General features: G+C 34.7%; 2 protein-coding genes across 2 annotated transcripts; both read right to left on the reverse strand.

Moving 5' to 3' along the window:
* Positions 1-185: 185 nt before the first annotated feature.
* Positions 186-4,551, reverse strand: LOC106155688 (arginine-hydroxylase NDUFAF5, mitochondrial). Its single transcript, XM_013530628.3, has 11 exons — positions 4,247-4,551; positions 3,965-4,005; positions 3,663-3,774; positions 3,253-3,359; positions 2,911-2,950; positions 2,627-2,737; positions 2,284-2,370; positions 1,977-2,037; positions 1,537-1,620; positions 691-773; positions 186-512 (listed from the first exon to the last, which is right to left on the reverse strand). The coding sequence occupies exons 1-11, from the start codon at positions 4,508-4,510 to the stop codon at positions 357-359; spliced, it is 1,146 nt and encodes a 381-aa protein (XP_013386082.2). The 5' UTR covers positions 4,511-4,551; the 3' UTR covers positions 186-356.
* A 3,819-nt stretch (positions 4,552-8,370) lies between these two features.
* Positions 8,371-17,015, reverse strand: LOC106155700 (uncharacterized). Its single transcript, XM_013530661.3, has 15 exons — positions 16,854-17,015; positions 16,570-16,632; positions 16,262-16,424; positions 15,872-15,943; positions 14,586-15,738; positions 14,082-14,388; positions 13,548-13,724; positions 13,078-13,242; positions 12,619-12,769; positions 12,178-12,334; positions 11,820-11,915; positions 11,327-11,453; positions 10,477-10,662; positions 9,774-9,850; positions 8,371-9,507 (listed from the first exon to the last, which is right to left on the reverse strand). The coding sequence occupies exons 1-15, from the start codon at positions 16,913-16,915 to the stop codon at positions 9,401-9,403; spliced, it is 3,063 nt and encodes a 1,020-aa protein (XP_013386115.2). The 5' UTR covers positions 16,916-17,015; the 3' UTR covers positions 8,371-9,400.
* Positions 17,016-17,735: the final 720 nt, after the last annotated feature.

The raw sequence follows: 17,735 nt of genomic DNA on the forward strand, positions 1-17,735 counted from the left end.
GGTGTGATAGAAATAAATCTGGTGCTTCTTTCACTGAAAGGTGCTTTAATAGTTATAAAACTACTGTCAAATGTTATGCCGTTTTAAAAAATTACAAATTAGGGTTTTTATGCCTTGTTATTACGTTCCAGCGTGTGTCCGTCTCTCCATTCTTTGCTTTAGTCAAAACAAACTAAGTCACAGAACAGTATCCAATAATTTAATAGGCCTAGGTTCATGTTATATCAAACAATGCCTCTTTTATCCATATTTTATTTAATTCTTTTTTGAGCTGATACACTGATACATTAAGTCAAATTTGTTTATATTTCTAACTGTTCTGGTGCTTCTCTCTTTCTCTAATGACTGCAGATTTTTCAACTTGGTTCATTATTCTTGTCATCTTTTGACTTCTCAGTCTTTTTCTTCTCAGTGTCTTGTTTTGTTTGCAGTTCATGTTCTTTGATAATCTGATCAAGCTTGTCAATGTCCTTAATTGATACTGTTGCAGATCCCCTCTTTGCAGGCTTTTTCTGAAGAAAAAAAGTAATAATTTTTTGACAATTTAGGACTTTAAATGACAACATCAAATGATCGTAAAATTCAAAATTCTGCAAAGGTCTAAGCTCTTGTTTAATAGCAGGTGCTGTTTGTAAAATGCAAATTGCCTGACATAATAGTTGACCTTCATTATCTTAATGAATCATTTACCTGAGATGGATGAGGCTTCCATCCAATAAAATGTATAATTTGAAATGTGGCCGGTAAATTCCCATCTTCTAGTCCATACATTTCTGAAAATTGAGAAAAGGAAATTGACAATTGAAATTTTAACTTAACAGCGCTATGAAAATCCACTTCCCATCTAAAAATCTATTAAAGCAATAATAACTCTTCCTTTGAGATTCAAAATTCCGCATGAAAAACATTGTAAACAACGCATGGAAATATATTTTATTGTATTTTACCACTAAAACGGCCGTTATTGTAGTAAAACTAAAATCTGTGCTTGTCAATAGGGCTTACGATGCTTTTCTTCCCGGTCATCAAGGCATTCGTTGCTAATGACGTAATGGTGTCACGCGGATTCTCGCGTTCATTCGAGACCAAAATAACATATGGCGGCAAACGCATTAATGCAGACGCAGACGTAAGTTGCGAGTTTTTGTACAGTGCGTCGGATAACGAAAAGCCCAGAATGGCACACATTGTGGATATTAATGTATTTTTAACAAAAAGACGAATATATCTCATGAATCTTATATAGTGTTGTTGTTGTCTGCTTTTCCCGCGGTTTTAAGTAGGTCAACAGTGACTATGCGATGTCAGAGAGAGCTCCGTCAGTTAAAATCTCTTAAGAGATTTTAACAAAAAACCGTACGTTTAGGAAAAAAACCCTGGATTAACTTTGAATGCAGGAATGGGGTCGCTGACCATTGGTAAGTACGGGAAAATTGCCGTTTACTCCAGGAAAATCCAATTTTTGGCCAAAATGAAGAGTTATTATGACTTTAAGTTAAACACAAAAAATAAATAAATAAAAATAAATAAATGTACCTCTGTATATGGCATCGGCAGCAATCAGGGTGTCTCTTTGAATGTGGGACTTTCTATTCCATGCACAATTGTTTTCACCCATTCCTGTATGGAAAAATTGTAATTATACCATAAGAGATTATAAAAGGGTGTGTTTACAATGAAACTATTATACTAGGTAGAACGATCCAACTCTGTGGGGAATAGCGGAATGCAATCAGATTAACACACTTCCTTGTTTTAAACTTGTATAATCACCAGTCCTTCTACTCTATGCCAGTCGGAGGCATGTTAGTCTGTTAATCTGATTGCATTCAGCGCGAGTTCCTGTCTGATTAATCTATTATGATAGTTTCATTGTGGAAACTCACTAAGAAAATAGAAATATTGCACATGGAGTGAAACTTGTTCAAAAACAATTTATCACTGGTAATTTAACATAAACTGTTAAATTACCTTACCTTTCAGATCTTCCATCACTTCAAACATGGATGGGTATGCAATATTGATTTCTTCAGTATCCTGAAAAATATTATAATTTTTTTTACCAAACTAGAAAGACGTATACCGTGATCTATGTAACTGTTGTTATGTGAGAAAACATGCATTTGACCTTTAGCTTTTAGCTCAGCCATTTAGAATAACATATTCATTTGAAAAACATGAGGAATCGGGAGTATAAGAAATAAGAAAACAATACTTCATGTTAAATTTTTGACACTAAGCTATTTATTAAGAAAAATTGTTGTAGAGTACATATGTACATGCCATTGTGACTAAATTAAATCCAGCTCTATCCAACAGAGCTCCAATATCTATTGGTTCTACAAAAGGAGATATATGTGGTCCAAACCCCTGAAAAGAAGAAAAAATATTAAAGGAATTAAGTGGAAAAAACATTAAACACCACCCTTAAAATTCTCACATCATTAAATTCTTGTGTTATAAATATCAGATCTTTAAAAACACTAAGTGATAAAAGCAAACCTCCTTCTAACTGTTAAACACTATCTTTTAAAATATGCATTCAACATATGCTGTTTATATTGCAAAAAGTACAATAAATTATCATTAGCATTATTATTTTTGTTATTAGACAGACAGTTCTTACCCCTTCCCTTTCTATCTCAGCCAACTGTAGAGAACAGCGCAGTTCATACAGAGTCTCTCCACCAAACACCGTCCCCAAGAAAGCACCATCTGGTTTTAAAGATCGCTGAATCTGTAGAGATACAGATGCAACAAACATACTAAATTAGAGAAATGAGAATTTTAAAAACCTTGCCACATTTATGAGATACTTGCTGCAGAAATGCTTCAAATAACTTGTTTTATTTCGATAACTAAACACTAGTTAACATCCATTAAAAGGTAATGTTTCAGCTATAAGCTAACCTGCTTAAATGTTCCTGGTAAATCATTCACCCAGTGTAGGCTGAAATAAAGAAAAATACATGAGTATTTATAACTGCACATAACAACAGGATTGCCATATTAAGATGTATACAACAAAGTTTTGACAAATGATTACTTTTTACTATTAACGTATATCTGTGCTATTAGATAATATCAATGTAGTAGATGCAGGACAACAGATCTACACACTATGAGAGAATTATGACATTGGCAACCCTGAAACAAAAACAACACAGCTCTGGGAACAATATAGCTATTTCTCTGAAAACCAATTGCAAACTAATTTTAATTTAATGTTGGTGAGATTTTTATAACATGTACCTTAAGCCACTGACAACTAAATCTAGAGAATTTTCTTTAAAGGGAAGATATTCTTCATCTGCTACCACACTGAAGGTCTTGATATCCTCATTTTTGCAAGCTTGTGCCTGAAAATGAAAGAGGGAAAATTATAAGCACTCAATATCTGTGTACTCTAATCCCGACAAAATAAAAAAAAACTATAAATATGACATATCCAGTAAAGAATGTGAATTCTGAAAATTTCAGCACTCAAACTTAGTGGAAAAGAATTTGTTTACTTTTCTTAAAATATTTTCAAAATTTTGTATTTACATTTGACACTGATCAGTATTAAAGTTAGCAAAGTTCAGAACACTTGCCTCTACTCGACTAACTATCTAATAAACTGCAGTCTAATTCTTTAATATACTATAGTGTAATAGCCTTACCAGAACCATCTCAGCCATTTCACACTGAATCAACGTCCCTACTGTATCTGGGTCCATGCTGCTGCCAATATGGCCTCTCCCACAACCCAAGTCTACAACCACGTTGAACTTCCTGAAAATCATGGTACAGGTAGTAATATGAACACTTGAAATCGCTGCTGCCTAATTTACAGCTGACCCCCCTATTCTTCTTAGCATAAAAGTAAATAAAATAAAAATGCAAAAAAGTTACAGTATCAATAAGTACATAATTAAGTAAGAGAAATGAAGATATAAGAGGCAATCTAAAATGTTTCTGCTACCTTTTAATGTCTCTTATTCTATCAGCTAGACTGTATCCCACCTGAAACATATAGCATAAAACCACTAATTTTAATCTGAATTCAACAGACACACTGCCACAATAAGAAGAAACTACAACATATATATTCCTGATCAGGAATAACTGGCTTAAAAACCAACTTTATTTGACAAGAACAAATTATCAAATAAAACAAATCAAGGCCAGTCCAAGAAATCCTCCTATGTGAGGACATGATCCTTAAACCTCTGTAAAAACGAATTTCAAGATTCAGAATAATCACCTTATCTCTGATGTACTGATACACTTCATAATCCTCCATCAGAGCCGTTCTGTTTCTTTGCATTTTCTTGGCTTTTCTGTCAAAGATATTTTGGACAGGTTGTTGTTTTTGTTTACATTGTGCGCACACAGAAAATGCTCTTGCAGATTTTGCAACAACTTGTGCATGCTTGGCACTTTCTAGTGCCGTAAATATGCATTTTCGCTGCATAACGTTTGAAATTAGGAGACCCTTCTCCAGTGGAAATGCTCGTATTCCCTGCATGTTACTTAACCGGAAGTAAACGGAAGAGCATGGACATCGACCCGCACAAATTGAACACTAAACTCTGATTGGATATTAATTTTGAAGGGACTTTTGGGGTGCGTCTACAAAGGGGAGGGGGGCAGAGGAGGAGGGCAAATTGCAAGTTTTAACACTGTTATTAGCATCAGAAATTGTAATTAATTAACCACTTATTTGGTGGATTTATTAAATTATACATCTATGTACATTTAGATATTTTCTGTATCCTTTTTATGTACAGACACAGATGTGTCTGTACATATAGCCATCATCTGCGTCTGTCGTCGCCGTCGCCGTCGTCGCTGTCGTCGCCGTCGTCGCCGTCGCCGTCGCCGTGCACTTTTACCGATAACACGATAAGTGGAAAACCATTTTACCTTTTGACTTGAAACTTGCAGAACTGATGAATATTCATAATACGCAGGTCAAGTTCGAAAATCAGCATGATCAGGTCACTTTTAGGGAATTTATGCTGTTTTGTCACTTTTTTCAGCATATATGCAGCACCGATAACACGATAAGTGGAAAACCATTTTACCTTTTGACTTGAAACTTACAGAACTGATGAATATTCATAATACGCAGGTCAAGTTCGAAAATCAGCATGATCGGGTCACTTTTAGGGAATTTATGCTGTTTTTTCACTTTTTTCAGCATGTATGCAGCACCGATAACACGATAAGTGGAAAACCATTTTACCTTTTGACTTGAAACTTACAGAACTGATGAATATTCATAATACGCAGGTCAAGTTCGAAAATCAGCATGATCGGGTCACTTTTAGGGAATTTATGCTGTTTTTTCACTTTTTTCAGCATATATGCAGCACTGATAACACGATAAGTGGAAAACCATTTTACCTTTTGACTTGAAACTTACAGAACTGATAAATATTCATAATACGCAGGTCAAGTTCCAAAATCAGCATGATCGGGTCACTTTTCGGTAATTTATGCTGTTTTTTCACTATTTTCAATATAAATGCAACACTGATAACACAATATAAGAAAAACGGATTGGCCAATTGTAATTATACTCACAGGAGTGGTCAATCTTGCTAAAACGCAGGTTGAGTTCAAAAATAAGCATAATCGGGCCATTACTTAAGAAGTTATACTGTTTTTTCACATTTCCTCAGATTCAATTATTAGGCATGTTAACAGTCTCATTATTTAACTAATAAGATGCCTAAAAGTGTTTGTTTGATATTTCCTGCATCTTTACAACATTGTTAGTTGATTATGTAAAAAACATGGTAAACTTGTTATCATGTATTGTGTAATAAAGTGTCAAAAATGGAAATAAACTCATATCATTGCAGTTTGTCAGATTCAATAATCCACTATGTTCAGAATCTCAGAATGGAGGAAATTGGACATTTAACACTGTTCTATTGATACTTTTCCCATCTCATCAATTTTCTTAGTTGGACATATAAAAATGGCAGTAAAATGTTTATTTTGTTTTATGTTAAAAAAGTGTTAAAAATGGAAATAAACCCATTTCAGAACAGTGCTGTCTTGTTTACATTTTGGCATTATCAAGGCGTGACTTTGAAGTTCCATGGGCCTGAAGACCTTTGCTAGTCACATTTTCTGAATATCTGTGATACAAATATTTTATAATTAAAAATTGATGGTCATTAAGCTGTTAAACATTATGTAATATTGCATCAAAATTTGAAGAAACCCCCATTTTGGGCACTGCTTCCATGATGACCATTTAAGGAAAATCATGTCACTTACTGTTCTCAAACTTACAGGATAGAAACATGGGACTAAAATACAGCTTCAGTAGGCAATGCAGTCTGTTTGGTTTTTTTTTTTTTTTTTTTTTTTTTTGGCAGTTAAACAGTTCTTTGTGAAAATTTAATTTTTCACATATTGGCATTTTCAAGGTGTGACTTTAAAGTTCCATGATACTGAAGACTTTTGCTTGTCACATTTTCTGAATGTCTATGTTACTAATATTTTATTAATAACATTTGATTATGTGAAAATTTAATTATTCATTTATTGGCATTTTCAAGGTGTGACTTAGAACCTCCACGGGCTTGAAGACCTTTGCTAGTCACATTTTCTGAATATCCATGATACTAATATTTTATTATTAAAAATTGATGGTCATTATGCTGTTAAACATTATGTAATGTTGCATCAAAATAGAAGAAAACATAATTTTTGGTGTTGCTGGCATGATGACCATTATGAGAAAATCATGTTACTTACGGCTCAATCTTTCAAAAAAAGTTGGAAAAACAGTCTAATTGGCTTCTTTTTCTGGAATTTATACATTTTAGTGAAATATTCATTATTATCTTTTTGGCATATTCATTGTGGGACTCAGAACTCCCATGGACATGAAGCCGAATGGTAATCAAATTTTCTACATGTCCTTGCTATTCATAGTCAATAATAAAAAATTGGTGATCATTATTCTATAAATTATTATGTAATGTTACATCAAAATTGACAAAAATATTTTTGTACTGCTTCTGCAAACATTATGGAAAGAAAACTGTGTTACTTATTATTATGTTTAACTTACAAGTATGATTTTTAGGATTGGCATGCAGTTCAAATTAGAAAGCCAGCTCAATTGGGTTATCATTTATTATTGAATTTATGCAATTTTGTGTTAAATTTTCATTTTTCTCATTCTGGCTCTTTCTAATTGTAAATTTGAACTTTGATGGACCTGAAGCCTTATGCTTTTACTTTCGTCGTTGTTACCTGTTCTGCATAATTAAAATTTGATATTGACTGTGCAGTTAAACATAATGTACTATTGCATCAGAATTGGCAGTCTTCTATTTTTGTGCATTATTGTTTTGTGCTTTTCTTTAGCTGTGTCTTATGGGACAAATTTGTGTGGTCAGTCTGTAAATTCCCCTTGGGTATTCACTAGGCTAAGTTTAGTGCTATAAACTCATTTGCCTGATTAAGTGGCCATTAAATGAGATTTCATAAATCACACTTGTTGATATTTCCCTGTAAACTCCCAAAGGTTAAGCTCTCTGCTAGATAACAGTGTCCATAATAAGGATGCACTGAATAGCAGCTTCATTAGATTATATTTTTGTTGTTTTCTTTTTAATTTCTTCTCCAACACTGGCATTTTTAAGATGTGACTTTCCCATCCACCTGAGGCTCTGCACAATTTCTGTATTTCCACGTAAGCAGTTGTATTGGTATTCATGTCTTTAAACACTAGTAATATTATTTTATGCACTGTCATCATTTTTCTTATATTGGGACTTTCATCATGTGAATTTTAACTCTCATGGTCATGAAACTATAATCTTATTGAAGGGGTGGATTGAGACCATCTTCTGGGTCTCCTGGAAGACAGTTAGATTTTTTATATTGATGGGTATCTATTTTTTTCTTTTGGAAGACCATCAAAATGGAAGATGGATCAATAAAGATACTTTAGAATACTGTCAAAAATATTTCTGGATCTGCTCCTGTTATTGACCATGTTACCTGTTGTGCATAATGAAAAATCAGTGTTGACTGACTGCTATTATAAGCATTATTTATTGTTGCATCAAAATTGACAAAATGACCTCTTTTGCATCTTTTTTTCTGTTTTTTGTCTGTACATTTGACAGCTTTGCTGCCTTGTTTTTAATTAAAATATTAAAACTTTTTTTACAAGAAGTTGAGGGTAAAGTCCAGTGCTTAGCAGGCAGATCCCAGTTGTTCTGAGGAAACTTGTATTAGGCATTTACTATATGAAGTAAAGTATGCTTGTTCCAACAGTAATCAGTGTAGTAATCTTTCTTCTTCACATACATATACTAGTATATAATTCTATTTAAATTGATAGCAAAAAAATTGTTCAGAACAAAATAATTTATTTATTTGACCTTTTTCTGTTCACAATAAATTCACTTTTGCAAAACAAGAAAAACTAAATAAAGGAACAAATAAAATAGTTTAAATACTTAAAATTATATTAAATTAGTGACATGACTGAATCTCTTAACATTTTCAGATTCACAATGAGTACATACTGATTTTCTTTATCTACTACATGGTTGTACCATCTAAACTTAACTTTAAAATTTAGTACCAGATTATATTCCAGTACTCCCAAAAACTTACAGGTATATGTATAATACTGCTTCTATGTGGAGTATTTGCCACATAACAGTTCACTATCAATACTTGAATGAAGATATTGAAATAATCACTGCTGCCTTTTATAATGTATAGAATATAGATAAAACATTCAATTCATTTACCCTTGTTCCAGCTAACAAGCACATATGTTTTTAGATTTAAGGGCATTTGTTTTAAATCTGAAGTATCTTAAATATATTTTGACAAAATAAATAAATAAATAAATAAATAAATAAATAAATAAATAAATAAATAAGTCAACTATGGCTCCCCCAGCACTCTGCTAGTCATAGAAATCAAAGTCATCTTGGTCATCATCTTTGGCTTTCCCCAGCACTCTGCTAGACAGAAATCAAAATCATCTTGGTCATCATCTATGACTCCCCCCAGAACTCTGCTAGTCATAGAAATCAAAGTCATCTTGGTCATCATCTATGACTTTCCCTGGCTCTATGCTAGTCATAGAAATCAAAGTCATCTTGGTCATCATCTATGACTTTCCCTGGCACTATGCTAGTCATAGAAATCAAAGTCATCTTGGTCATCATCTATGACTCCCCCGGCACTCTGCTAGTCATAGAAATCAAAGTCATCTTGGTCATCATCTATGACCTTCCCTGGCACTATGCTAGTCATAGAAATCAAGGTCATCTTGGTAATCATCTATGACTCCCCCGGCACTCCGCTAGTCATAGAAATCAAAGTCATCTTGGTCATCATCTATGGCTCCCCCAGCACTCTGCTAGTCATAGAAATCAAAGTCATCTTGGTCATCATCTATGGCTCCCCCGGCACTCATCTGGTTCTCTACCTCAGAATCAGTGTCTAAGTCTGATCCAGTGCGCAGAGCTGTAACAGAGAGATATAAAATACTTAATTAGGTAAAACAGAGAAAAAAATATCAACTCATGTTGATGCAAGATGTTGTAATATAATGGAGAACATGGTTAATGTGTGTTCTTTGTTGTATGGAAAATTAGAGTATACACTTTTGTTACCATACCCAAAAGTAACATCTTCATAAGGAGACTTAGATCATTTATAACATTATTAATTCATATCTTTATAATAAAATCATGGAACTTATAAAATTCTGCACATCTTTATGAACTCACCAGCTGGTTTCTTTCCTGTGGAGTAAGTTGGGGTGACGACACTCCTCCCTGAGGACAGGGCAGTGGGGGACTTCACCCTAAATTAGAAATGACGAAAAAGAGAACAAATGACTAATTGCTGGTCTTCTTGTTTATAAACATAAAAACCATATACAGAGAGGCTTGAAATCTATACTAGAACTGTCAAGCCCACATATATTTAAATTTAAAAAAATCACATTTAACAATCAAAACACAACTCCCTTTTAAAATATCAGCTAACCATGACTTAAAAATTTCAGAGAATGTGTACATGATATATAAATTGAACTTGGCAAGATTAGTAAAAGCATTATGAAAATAAGCAATCAGTGCCAAAAAAGGAAGAGAGTTCCCCTTTTACAGGACCTAAGAAAAATCACAATCATCCCCTGTTTTAAAAATTGATATACTTCACTGAGTGGCATTAATAAATTTTTATCCTGTGACCCTGTGAAATTTGTAAGCAAAAGTGAAGTTGTATCCTACCATGTGAATAATATTAGGGTTGAATAAAACATCTTTGATAACCCTTTGAAGAGGGCTATCACTTCTGAATCAGTCTAGTTCTGGTGAGTAATCAAAGTGACATTTAGCTAACAAACATTTGTAAAATGTGGGCATTAAGAAGATAACTATATCCTTGAAAAATCCGAAGCAAGCTTTCATTTCCATGTGATATTACCCAGAGCTCAAAGCAGACGGCACATAGCCTCCTGGAGAGGCAGCAGGTGACGGAGAACTGCCCTCAGAGTGCTGATCATCATCTGTATCCTGGTTCTGGGCCCCAGTGTTTTTTCCAGAGGTTTCCGCTGCTGGAGCAGGGGCTGATGTGCTGCTTACAACCTGTTTACTGACCTCTGAAGGTTTGCTGCAAGTGTTATAATGTGATGCTTTATGCACGTTAGAAATGCTTAAGCTCAATTATGGTTGGTATCCCTACTGTTTATTTCTTTTTTGAATCAATTTTAGAGTTTATATTAATTTCCCAAAATTTCCCCCATACCCATAAGAGTGATCAATCAGAAAGAAGTACATAATGAATTTATGCAATTCTTTGCAAAATACAGAAAGACAAACTGCATCACACATCTTAATTCATATAGTTAGTGCAGCTGAAGCACAAATAAAAGCGATATAAATGCTAAATCCACAAGTCAAGCTCATTAAGAATCAGATATACTGCATTTGCAAAGATTCTTTTAAACATATTAGCTGGTACATCAAGCCTAGCATTAACACACAACATCATGTGATATATAATCTGTTCAGTCGGAAAACAGCATATACATTTTCAGTCATTCAGAACAATTACATCAATGCTGTATTTTTAGGTAAAGGAGTATCAATAAAACCATAGAAATGAAAGAAATTCAGGATGAAGATGAAGCAGACATGAGCCTAGGTTTAAAAAAAACAAACTCTGAATAGATTTTACTGCAGATCTTGCCAAATCTCAGGAACAATCAGAATTGAATAAAAAAAAAAAAATGCAGAATTCCATGTTTCTGCAAAAGCTCTGTCTGATGAAGTACCTTGCCTCTCCCGGGGCAACTACCATTGCTAACTGTTTCTCCAAACTGTCCTCGCTACCATCGGAGTCATCATCTTTCACTGGATTCACTGCGGTGCCACTTAGCAGGCTCTGGTAGGCTGCCGTTTCTGGAAGACATGAGAGCAAATTTGTCTATGTTTTTGATACAACACAGAGGCTTAAGTATACTTGGATGTTCAGTGGTCCAATAACCAACAGCAAGTGACTTGAAGAATTATCTGTCTCTTTCAACAGTTGGCAAAATATCTGTATACAGAAATTTGATTGGAAACATGTACAGTATATATATATATATATATCCTTCAAATTCTGTATCTTCACGATATAAATTTATTACAAAATTAAAAAATTCTTGTCAGCCTATGACAACCTGTTTCAACATTTCTAAATTACAAAAAGGAAAACTAAGCATCATTATAAAACAGTGCTGCAACTATTAATTGCAAAAGAACACTACGAAATTTTTTCCTTACGTGTCAAATCCTCTTTTGGAACAGGCTGGGTGAAAAAGTCCTCTTCACTCTCACTCTCAGTCAGCCCTGCTGTGCTCCCTAGATTTAATGCTGGCACTGAAATAATGTCATTTAACATAAGACACTAGAGGGAGCCACTTATATGCCATTTTTAAAACTCACAGCTCAGAAGCAATTCATTAATTTGCATCATAAAAAGTTAAAATACATCTGGTTAGACCTAACAAATAAAACCCAATACCAGTAAATGAAAACATCTTATACTGCTTCTTTTTATACACAAATCCAATTTAAAAGAAATATGTTTCTCTGAAAAAAAAAAAAGGATTCAATGGATTCAAAATGCTTTTAGCACTACCTTTTGTTTCTTGTTCCTCGTGTACTTTCTCCAGCACCTTGGACTCTCTGGGGGACAGGGGAGGGGATGGAATGCTCACAGATGAAGATTCATCATCCGGTGGAGGGAGAGTTACCGCCATTCTGTTTTCCAAGAGAGTTCTTAGCAGCTCTACAGCCTATGAGATGTGCATAAAAAACATGAATAATTTGAGGCATATATTTTCATTTATTGACAGCCAGTCTAAAGTTATATCTTAATGCCACTTTGTTGATTTTGATGCAAACCAAAGTTATCAGCTTTTGAGACTATCTTCAGAAAAAAAAGGTTACACAAAAAAGGCAAAAAAAAAATAAATAAATAAATAAATAAAATAATAAAAATAATAATAATAATAATAATAATAATAAATAAATAAAAAATCACAATTTTTTTCATGATAATAATGTCTTTAAAACATACTTTGTCTTTATTCTTGGAGTTAGCAGGAACTAGAGTGTGGGCAAACAGTGCTGCCACCTGGTCAGCCCTCATGACATTATTCTTGATCAAGGCAGCAAAGTGGTCAAATAACCTGTCCCACAGTTCTAGAGATGTGGTGAATATATGGGATCTGGAACAGACAGGAGATATGTACAGGAGTCAGGTATCACAAATAACCTGTCCCACAGTTCTAGAGATGTGGTGAATATATGGGAACTGGAACAGACAGGAGATATGTAACACATGGGGGTGTCTCATTTGGCATAAAATAAACAAATTGTCTCATGACATAATATCAGGTCAAAGTCAATATTTTATTTATTTCTTTCATAGATATGTTTTTAAAGTTTTAATCCCATATTTTTTCCAGATAAAACATAAAAACATGCCTTTTTTTTAAGGAGTATTTCAAGCTATTTCTCATTTCTAGTTACCTACCTTATATCTAACTCACTGGTAATTGGTCGTTTAGAAGTCAGTGCTTTCTCAGTGAGCAGTGAGCCTCCTTTCCTCTGACCAACCAGCAAGGGAAGCTCATCCAACACAACCATGCTCATCTCTGCTGGATCATAGTCTGAAAGAGGTTGGCTCAAGTTGGCCGAGCTGGAAGAATTTGACATTTTACTATTAGGCAATTTTTATCCCCCAAATAAATAAAGTAATTTAGATACCTTTAATATTTTCTCTTTCTTGAAAAAAAAATCAAATAATCCAATAGTTCTGAGAATGTGCAAAATCATGCACTTCAATTTGGTACAGACTACATGTAACTATCTAATTAGAATTCACCATGCCTGGCAATAAAAACCCCTTCTTTCATTCATTTCAATTTACAAACAAAGGCTTCCTATTTCTTAATATAACAAAATCCAGATACTTCAAAAATTTTAAAAGTACACACTGAGTACCTTATAATCTCTTTCTTTTTCTGTGAGGTTGGATGTTTGAATCTGTAATAAGTCTCTGGTGCATAGGTGACAGGGAAATCTTCCTGTATGGCCTGCAACAAACTATACAAGCCATCCAGTGTCAGGTCAGGCTTCCTTGGAGTGCTCGGAGGTTCAGATTCTGATATTTCTGGTGCTCTGTATAAATGAGATTTATAAAATGATATTGAATCACAATCATAACATTTTTCAACATAAAAATTAAGGATGGAACTTTTATAAAGTTCAATTCCAATATTTCAAAATGAATGGAAATTTTATAAACTGTTAACCTTTATATTATTATATTATTAAGCAAATGATCTGAGATGTCTTAAACAATGGCAGATTTGACCAATCTTCCCAAATATGAAAGATGTTTGTTAAAATGGAAAAATCTAAAAAAAAAATTCAGCATTAAACTTTAAACACAACAAAATAAACTGTAAGAGTTCTCTCAATAAGCATGAATCAAATTAAAGTCTGCATATTATGATTTCATTATCTTAAACTTACTCTCTGGGTGACTGTAGTGGACTGGTCACATCTTTGGCAGAACTAATGGAGGGTTTTCTCTGACTTGGGGACTGGACTCGGGGTGGGGTCCTAGTAGACCTGGGGGTGGACGGGGTCTGGACATGTCTGGGTGACTGCAGGGACGGACGTCTCTCCATTCTGACTGCAGTCCCTTCTCTCTCACGGGGAGAAGGATCAACGTTTGAATGGGATCGTTGGAAAGCTGGTTTTATTCTAGGTGAAATTTCTCCATCACTCAGACTGGTTTCTGTGTCTGCATCACTGGAGGCGTGGTCAGATTTCATGTCTGTGGAAACACCCGGAAGGTGATAAAAACATACACATTTAACATTTTCTTTTGGGCAAAGGGTATATATATAAACTAAGTAAATTTTCAGACAAAAAATTCCATTTCCACCTGACCAATTTTCAAATTCAAAACATTCAAAATAATCAGGAAAACTGTTTTAACATAAAATCAGCATTCAGAGTTAGCTTACTAACCTTTTCTTGTATCATTCTGTTCAGTTACAGTCAGGATATCCACTTCTGGCTGTCCAACATCCGTTTCCTTTCCAAGGGTTGTTTTACTCTCATTAACATTTGTGATTTCCTGTGCCAAGTTTTCCACTGGTTCTTTATCTGTGCTGCCACTTAGAGTAAAACTGTCCAACAAGTCATCATCTGGTCTGCTGGAGTCAACTGCTTGTACTTCCTTCTTTGGTCCAGTCACATTCAGTGGAGGTTGTTTTGCTGGGGGGACAGCTGCCCGTTGCTGTTGTTTTGATTGTTGATGATGCTGTTGATGTTGCTGTTGTTGTTGTTGTTGCTGCTGATGATGATGTTGTTGCTGCTGCTTTTGATGTTGTTGCTGTATCACAGGCTGACTAGTCATCTTACTTTCCTGTCTCTCAGCATTCTGTGGTGGCACATGACTCTGAGCTAGATTCATTTCAGCTGTCCCCAGATGCTGTGTACCAGCAGGGCCCTGAGACTGCATTGTCCCCATAGGAACAGACTGTTCAGAAGCTACATAATGCTGTGGATATCCTTGCAGTGGAAAATGACCACCCTGGGGTGTGGCAAGCTGGCTCATCATGTACTGGGGTGGCAAGCTTTGTGCTAAATGAGGCCTCTGAAAGGTGCCTGGTAAACTAGAAGCTTGGTGAGTCTGTGGGGATGTTTGCAACCCCCCAGGGTGGCCCCCTAACCCAGGGTACACAAGTCCACCTTGAGAGTTGAGAGTCGACATAGGAGTCACACTGCCTAGCTGACTGGCATTCAGGCTAGGTGTGACAAAACTAGTCCCCGTGTCTCCTAAGCCTGGATACTGGTTGTAGTTGTACTCTGATGGGGGATGGAACTGCTCTGGTGGGTGCACAGGCAGCCCTGTTGTCTGGGGGAGCTGGGTCTGTGCATAGTTTCTATTCTGAAGGACCCCAGGCTGAGGAAGTCCAGTAGCAGCTGTGTAATTGCCTCTGGGAGGTAAACCAAGACTAGAAGGTATGTAGCTACTGCCTAGTGAACCCGATACTGCTGTAGGTGGCATTGTGGACCCCAGTCTTGTTGATGACGGTGGGAAATTTTCCTTTGTTGCAAAGAATTGTGTTGCAAAAGATGGGTCGTATGATTGTGGTAGAGTCTCTGCATTTTCAGCCTGAAAAAATTTAATAAATTGTATGTCATGTCAAAAAGATGGTAAAGGGTTTTACTACAAGAGCAGAGTCTCATGGGTGATATTTCTTGACAAGCAGAGACAAAACCAAGTGTTACTGCACATGTATATTTACCATTTGCTGATTTTGAATGATCCTCTCTTTCCATTTAGGATACATACGCTCAATATAGTCTTCATACTGCTCCTAAATAGAAAAAAAAATCAAAATAATATTCTTCACGAAACAGAATTTAAAACTCCTCATAAATATCCAAATTAATTGCAGCTAGTTGAAATTCTCAAAAGAAGAACAATTCAATTGAAGCATAAGTGTTGTTTATAAAATGTGTATAGTATTTTCAAATGAAAATGCTTAGAATGATTAGAAACAAAGTATATCTGACATACTCAAATCCATTGATGAATATTACAAAGAAGGGGATAAGAATTTTTACAAAAATTAACTCTGCAAATAAAATGACAGAGGTACAGTAGACCACTATGATGTTCCAGGAGAGTTTACCTTCAGAAGTCGTAGCCTGTCTGTCTTGGCTGACAAAGATGACAAGTGGTTTTCCACTCTCTCCACATCTTTCATCAGCTTCTCATTACGCAGTTGGCTCTTCCTTTCATCCTCACACACCTTTCTCCACTGAGCTTGGAGTTTGGAAGCCCGCAGTCTGTTTCTAAAACGAGTTAGGACCCTCTAATGTAAATCACTGTGATCAGGGTTAAAAATTATAGTGCAATAATGTCTGACCAAGTAGCAATGTTCTTAAATCTACACAGTTTAAATCAGCTTATTGCACAAAAGTTTCTTAGCAAACTTACATTTTTCTGTCAGATTTTACATGTTTGTTGAGTTTCTGTTCAAGTTGCATTCTTCTTCTTTCACTGTAAAAAAAATGAATAAATAAATAAATAAAATAAATGGTTATTTTCTTATTATCCTACTGATGAATTAAATAAGTCTTCTACAGTTTAATTTAATTCAACATTTTAATCCTTTACAAAAAGGTTTTGTTTTGTTTTTTAGTTTCTTTCAAGACGGTTTCGATCACAACCGAGATGTAACGCTGCCTGTTACTTTTACTGAATAGTTTCCCTAACATTACCTTTCATGCTGAAAGTTTTGCAAATCTTCCATTCTTTGGTAAAACTCAACATTAGAACTCATCCTCTTCCAGTACTAGTGTTCATCTAGCCAAACTTTTTTGTTTGAAAATATTCTGATCTCCGCATTTTAGAGAGTGTCTCTGCCCAAGACACGCACAGAAAAGCCGTTTTACTGATTTGTAGAAATTTTACAAGTTTAAGCTAACAAAGATTAAATTTGAAAGGCATGCTGGGATTATAATTTTCTTATTATACTTTCTGAGAAGTATACCTCCGCCAAGGAGGTTATGTTTTCACCCTTGTTTGTGTGTTTGTCTGTCTGTCTGTCATCAACATAACTCAAAAAGTCACTGGGACCGATTTTGATCAGTGGATTTTGATGAAATTTTCAGGAACTGTCAGAAGTGGGCCATGGAAGAGATGATTATTTTTTGGTGGTGATCCGGATCAATAATCAATCAATAATCAATAATAATAAAAAATTGCTGCCTTGGCGGAGGTCTGCGCTCTCGGAGTGCTTTTCTAGTTATTATTATTATTATTGTTGTTGTTGTTGTTGTTGTTGTTGTTATTATTATTATTATTATTATTATTATTATTATTATTATTATTATATACTACGACATTAAAAAAGTAACTCGTTGCTTTAACAAATTCAAATGGAAATTAGAAATTAATAGATAAAAAAGAATAAGATAAATAAATAAAAAAGAAAAAAGGATACAATGAGAAAAGGATACACAATATGTAGTAAAAATTAATGTTTCAATTAATGGAAAGTGGAGTCCAAATTTAAAAACCGAATATCTACATTAAGCGCATGTAACGGGGAAATGATGTATACGTAGCCGGAGGATTGTGGTGTTATAAATGACATTGTT

Source organism: Lingula anatina, chromosome 2 (assembly GCF_051362555.1).
Source record: "Lingula anatina isolate TDL-2025a chromosome 2, LinAna3.0, whole genome shotgun sequence".
In the NCBI taxonomy this organism is placed as follows: Eukaryota; Metazoa; Brachiopoda; class Lingulata; order Lingulida; family Lingulidae; genus Lingula; species Lingula anatina.

Excerpts from the sequence above, each read along its gene's own strand:
- LOC106155700 (XM_013530661.3), bottom strand. The coding sequence starts at position 16,915 with ATGAGTTCTAATGTTGAGTTTTACCAAAGAATGGAAGATTTGCAAAAC. Across the intron at positions 13,243-13,547 it reads AAAAAGAAAGAGATTATAAG|CTCGGCCAACTTGAGCCAAC; the intron begins GTACTCAGTGTG and ends AAATTCTTCCAG. Across the intron at positions 10,663-11,326 it reads GTTGCCCCGGGAGAGGCAAG|CAAACCTTCAGAGGTCAGTA; the intron begins GTACTTCATCAG and ends TAACACTTGCAG.
- LOC106155688 (XM_013530628.3), bottom strand. The coding sequence starts at position 4,510 with ATGCAGGGAATACGAGCATTTCCACTGGAGAAGGGTCTCCTAATTTCA. Across the intron at positions 4,006-4,246 it reads ATCAGTACATCAGAGATAAG|GTGGGATACAGTCTAGCTGA; the intron begins GTGATTATTCTG and ends TATATGTTTCAG. Across the intron at positions 3,775-3,964 it reads AGAATAAGAGACATTAAAAG|GAAGTTCAACGTGGTTGTAG; the intron begins GTAGCAGAAACA and ends CATGATTTTCAG.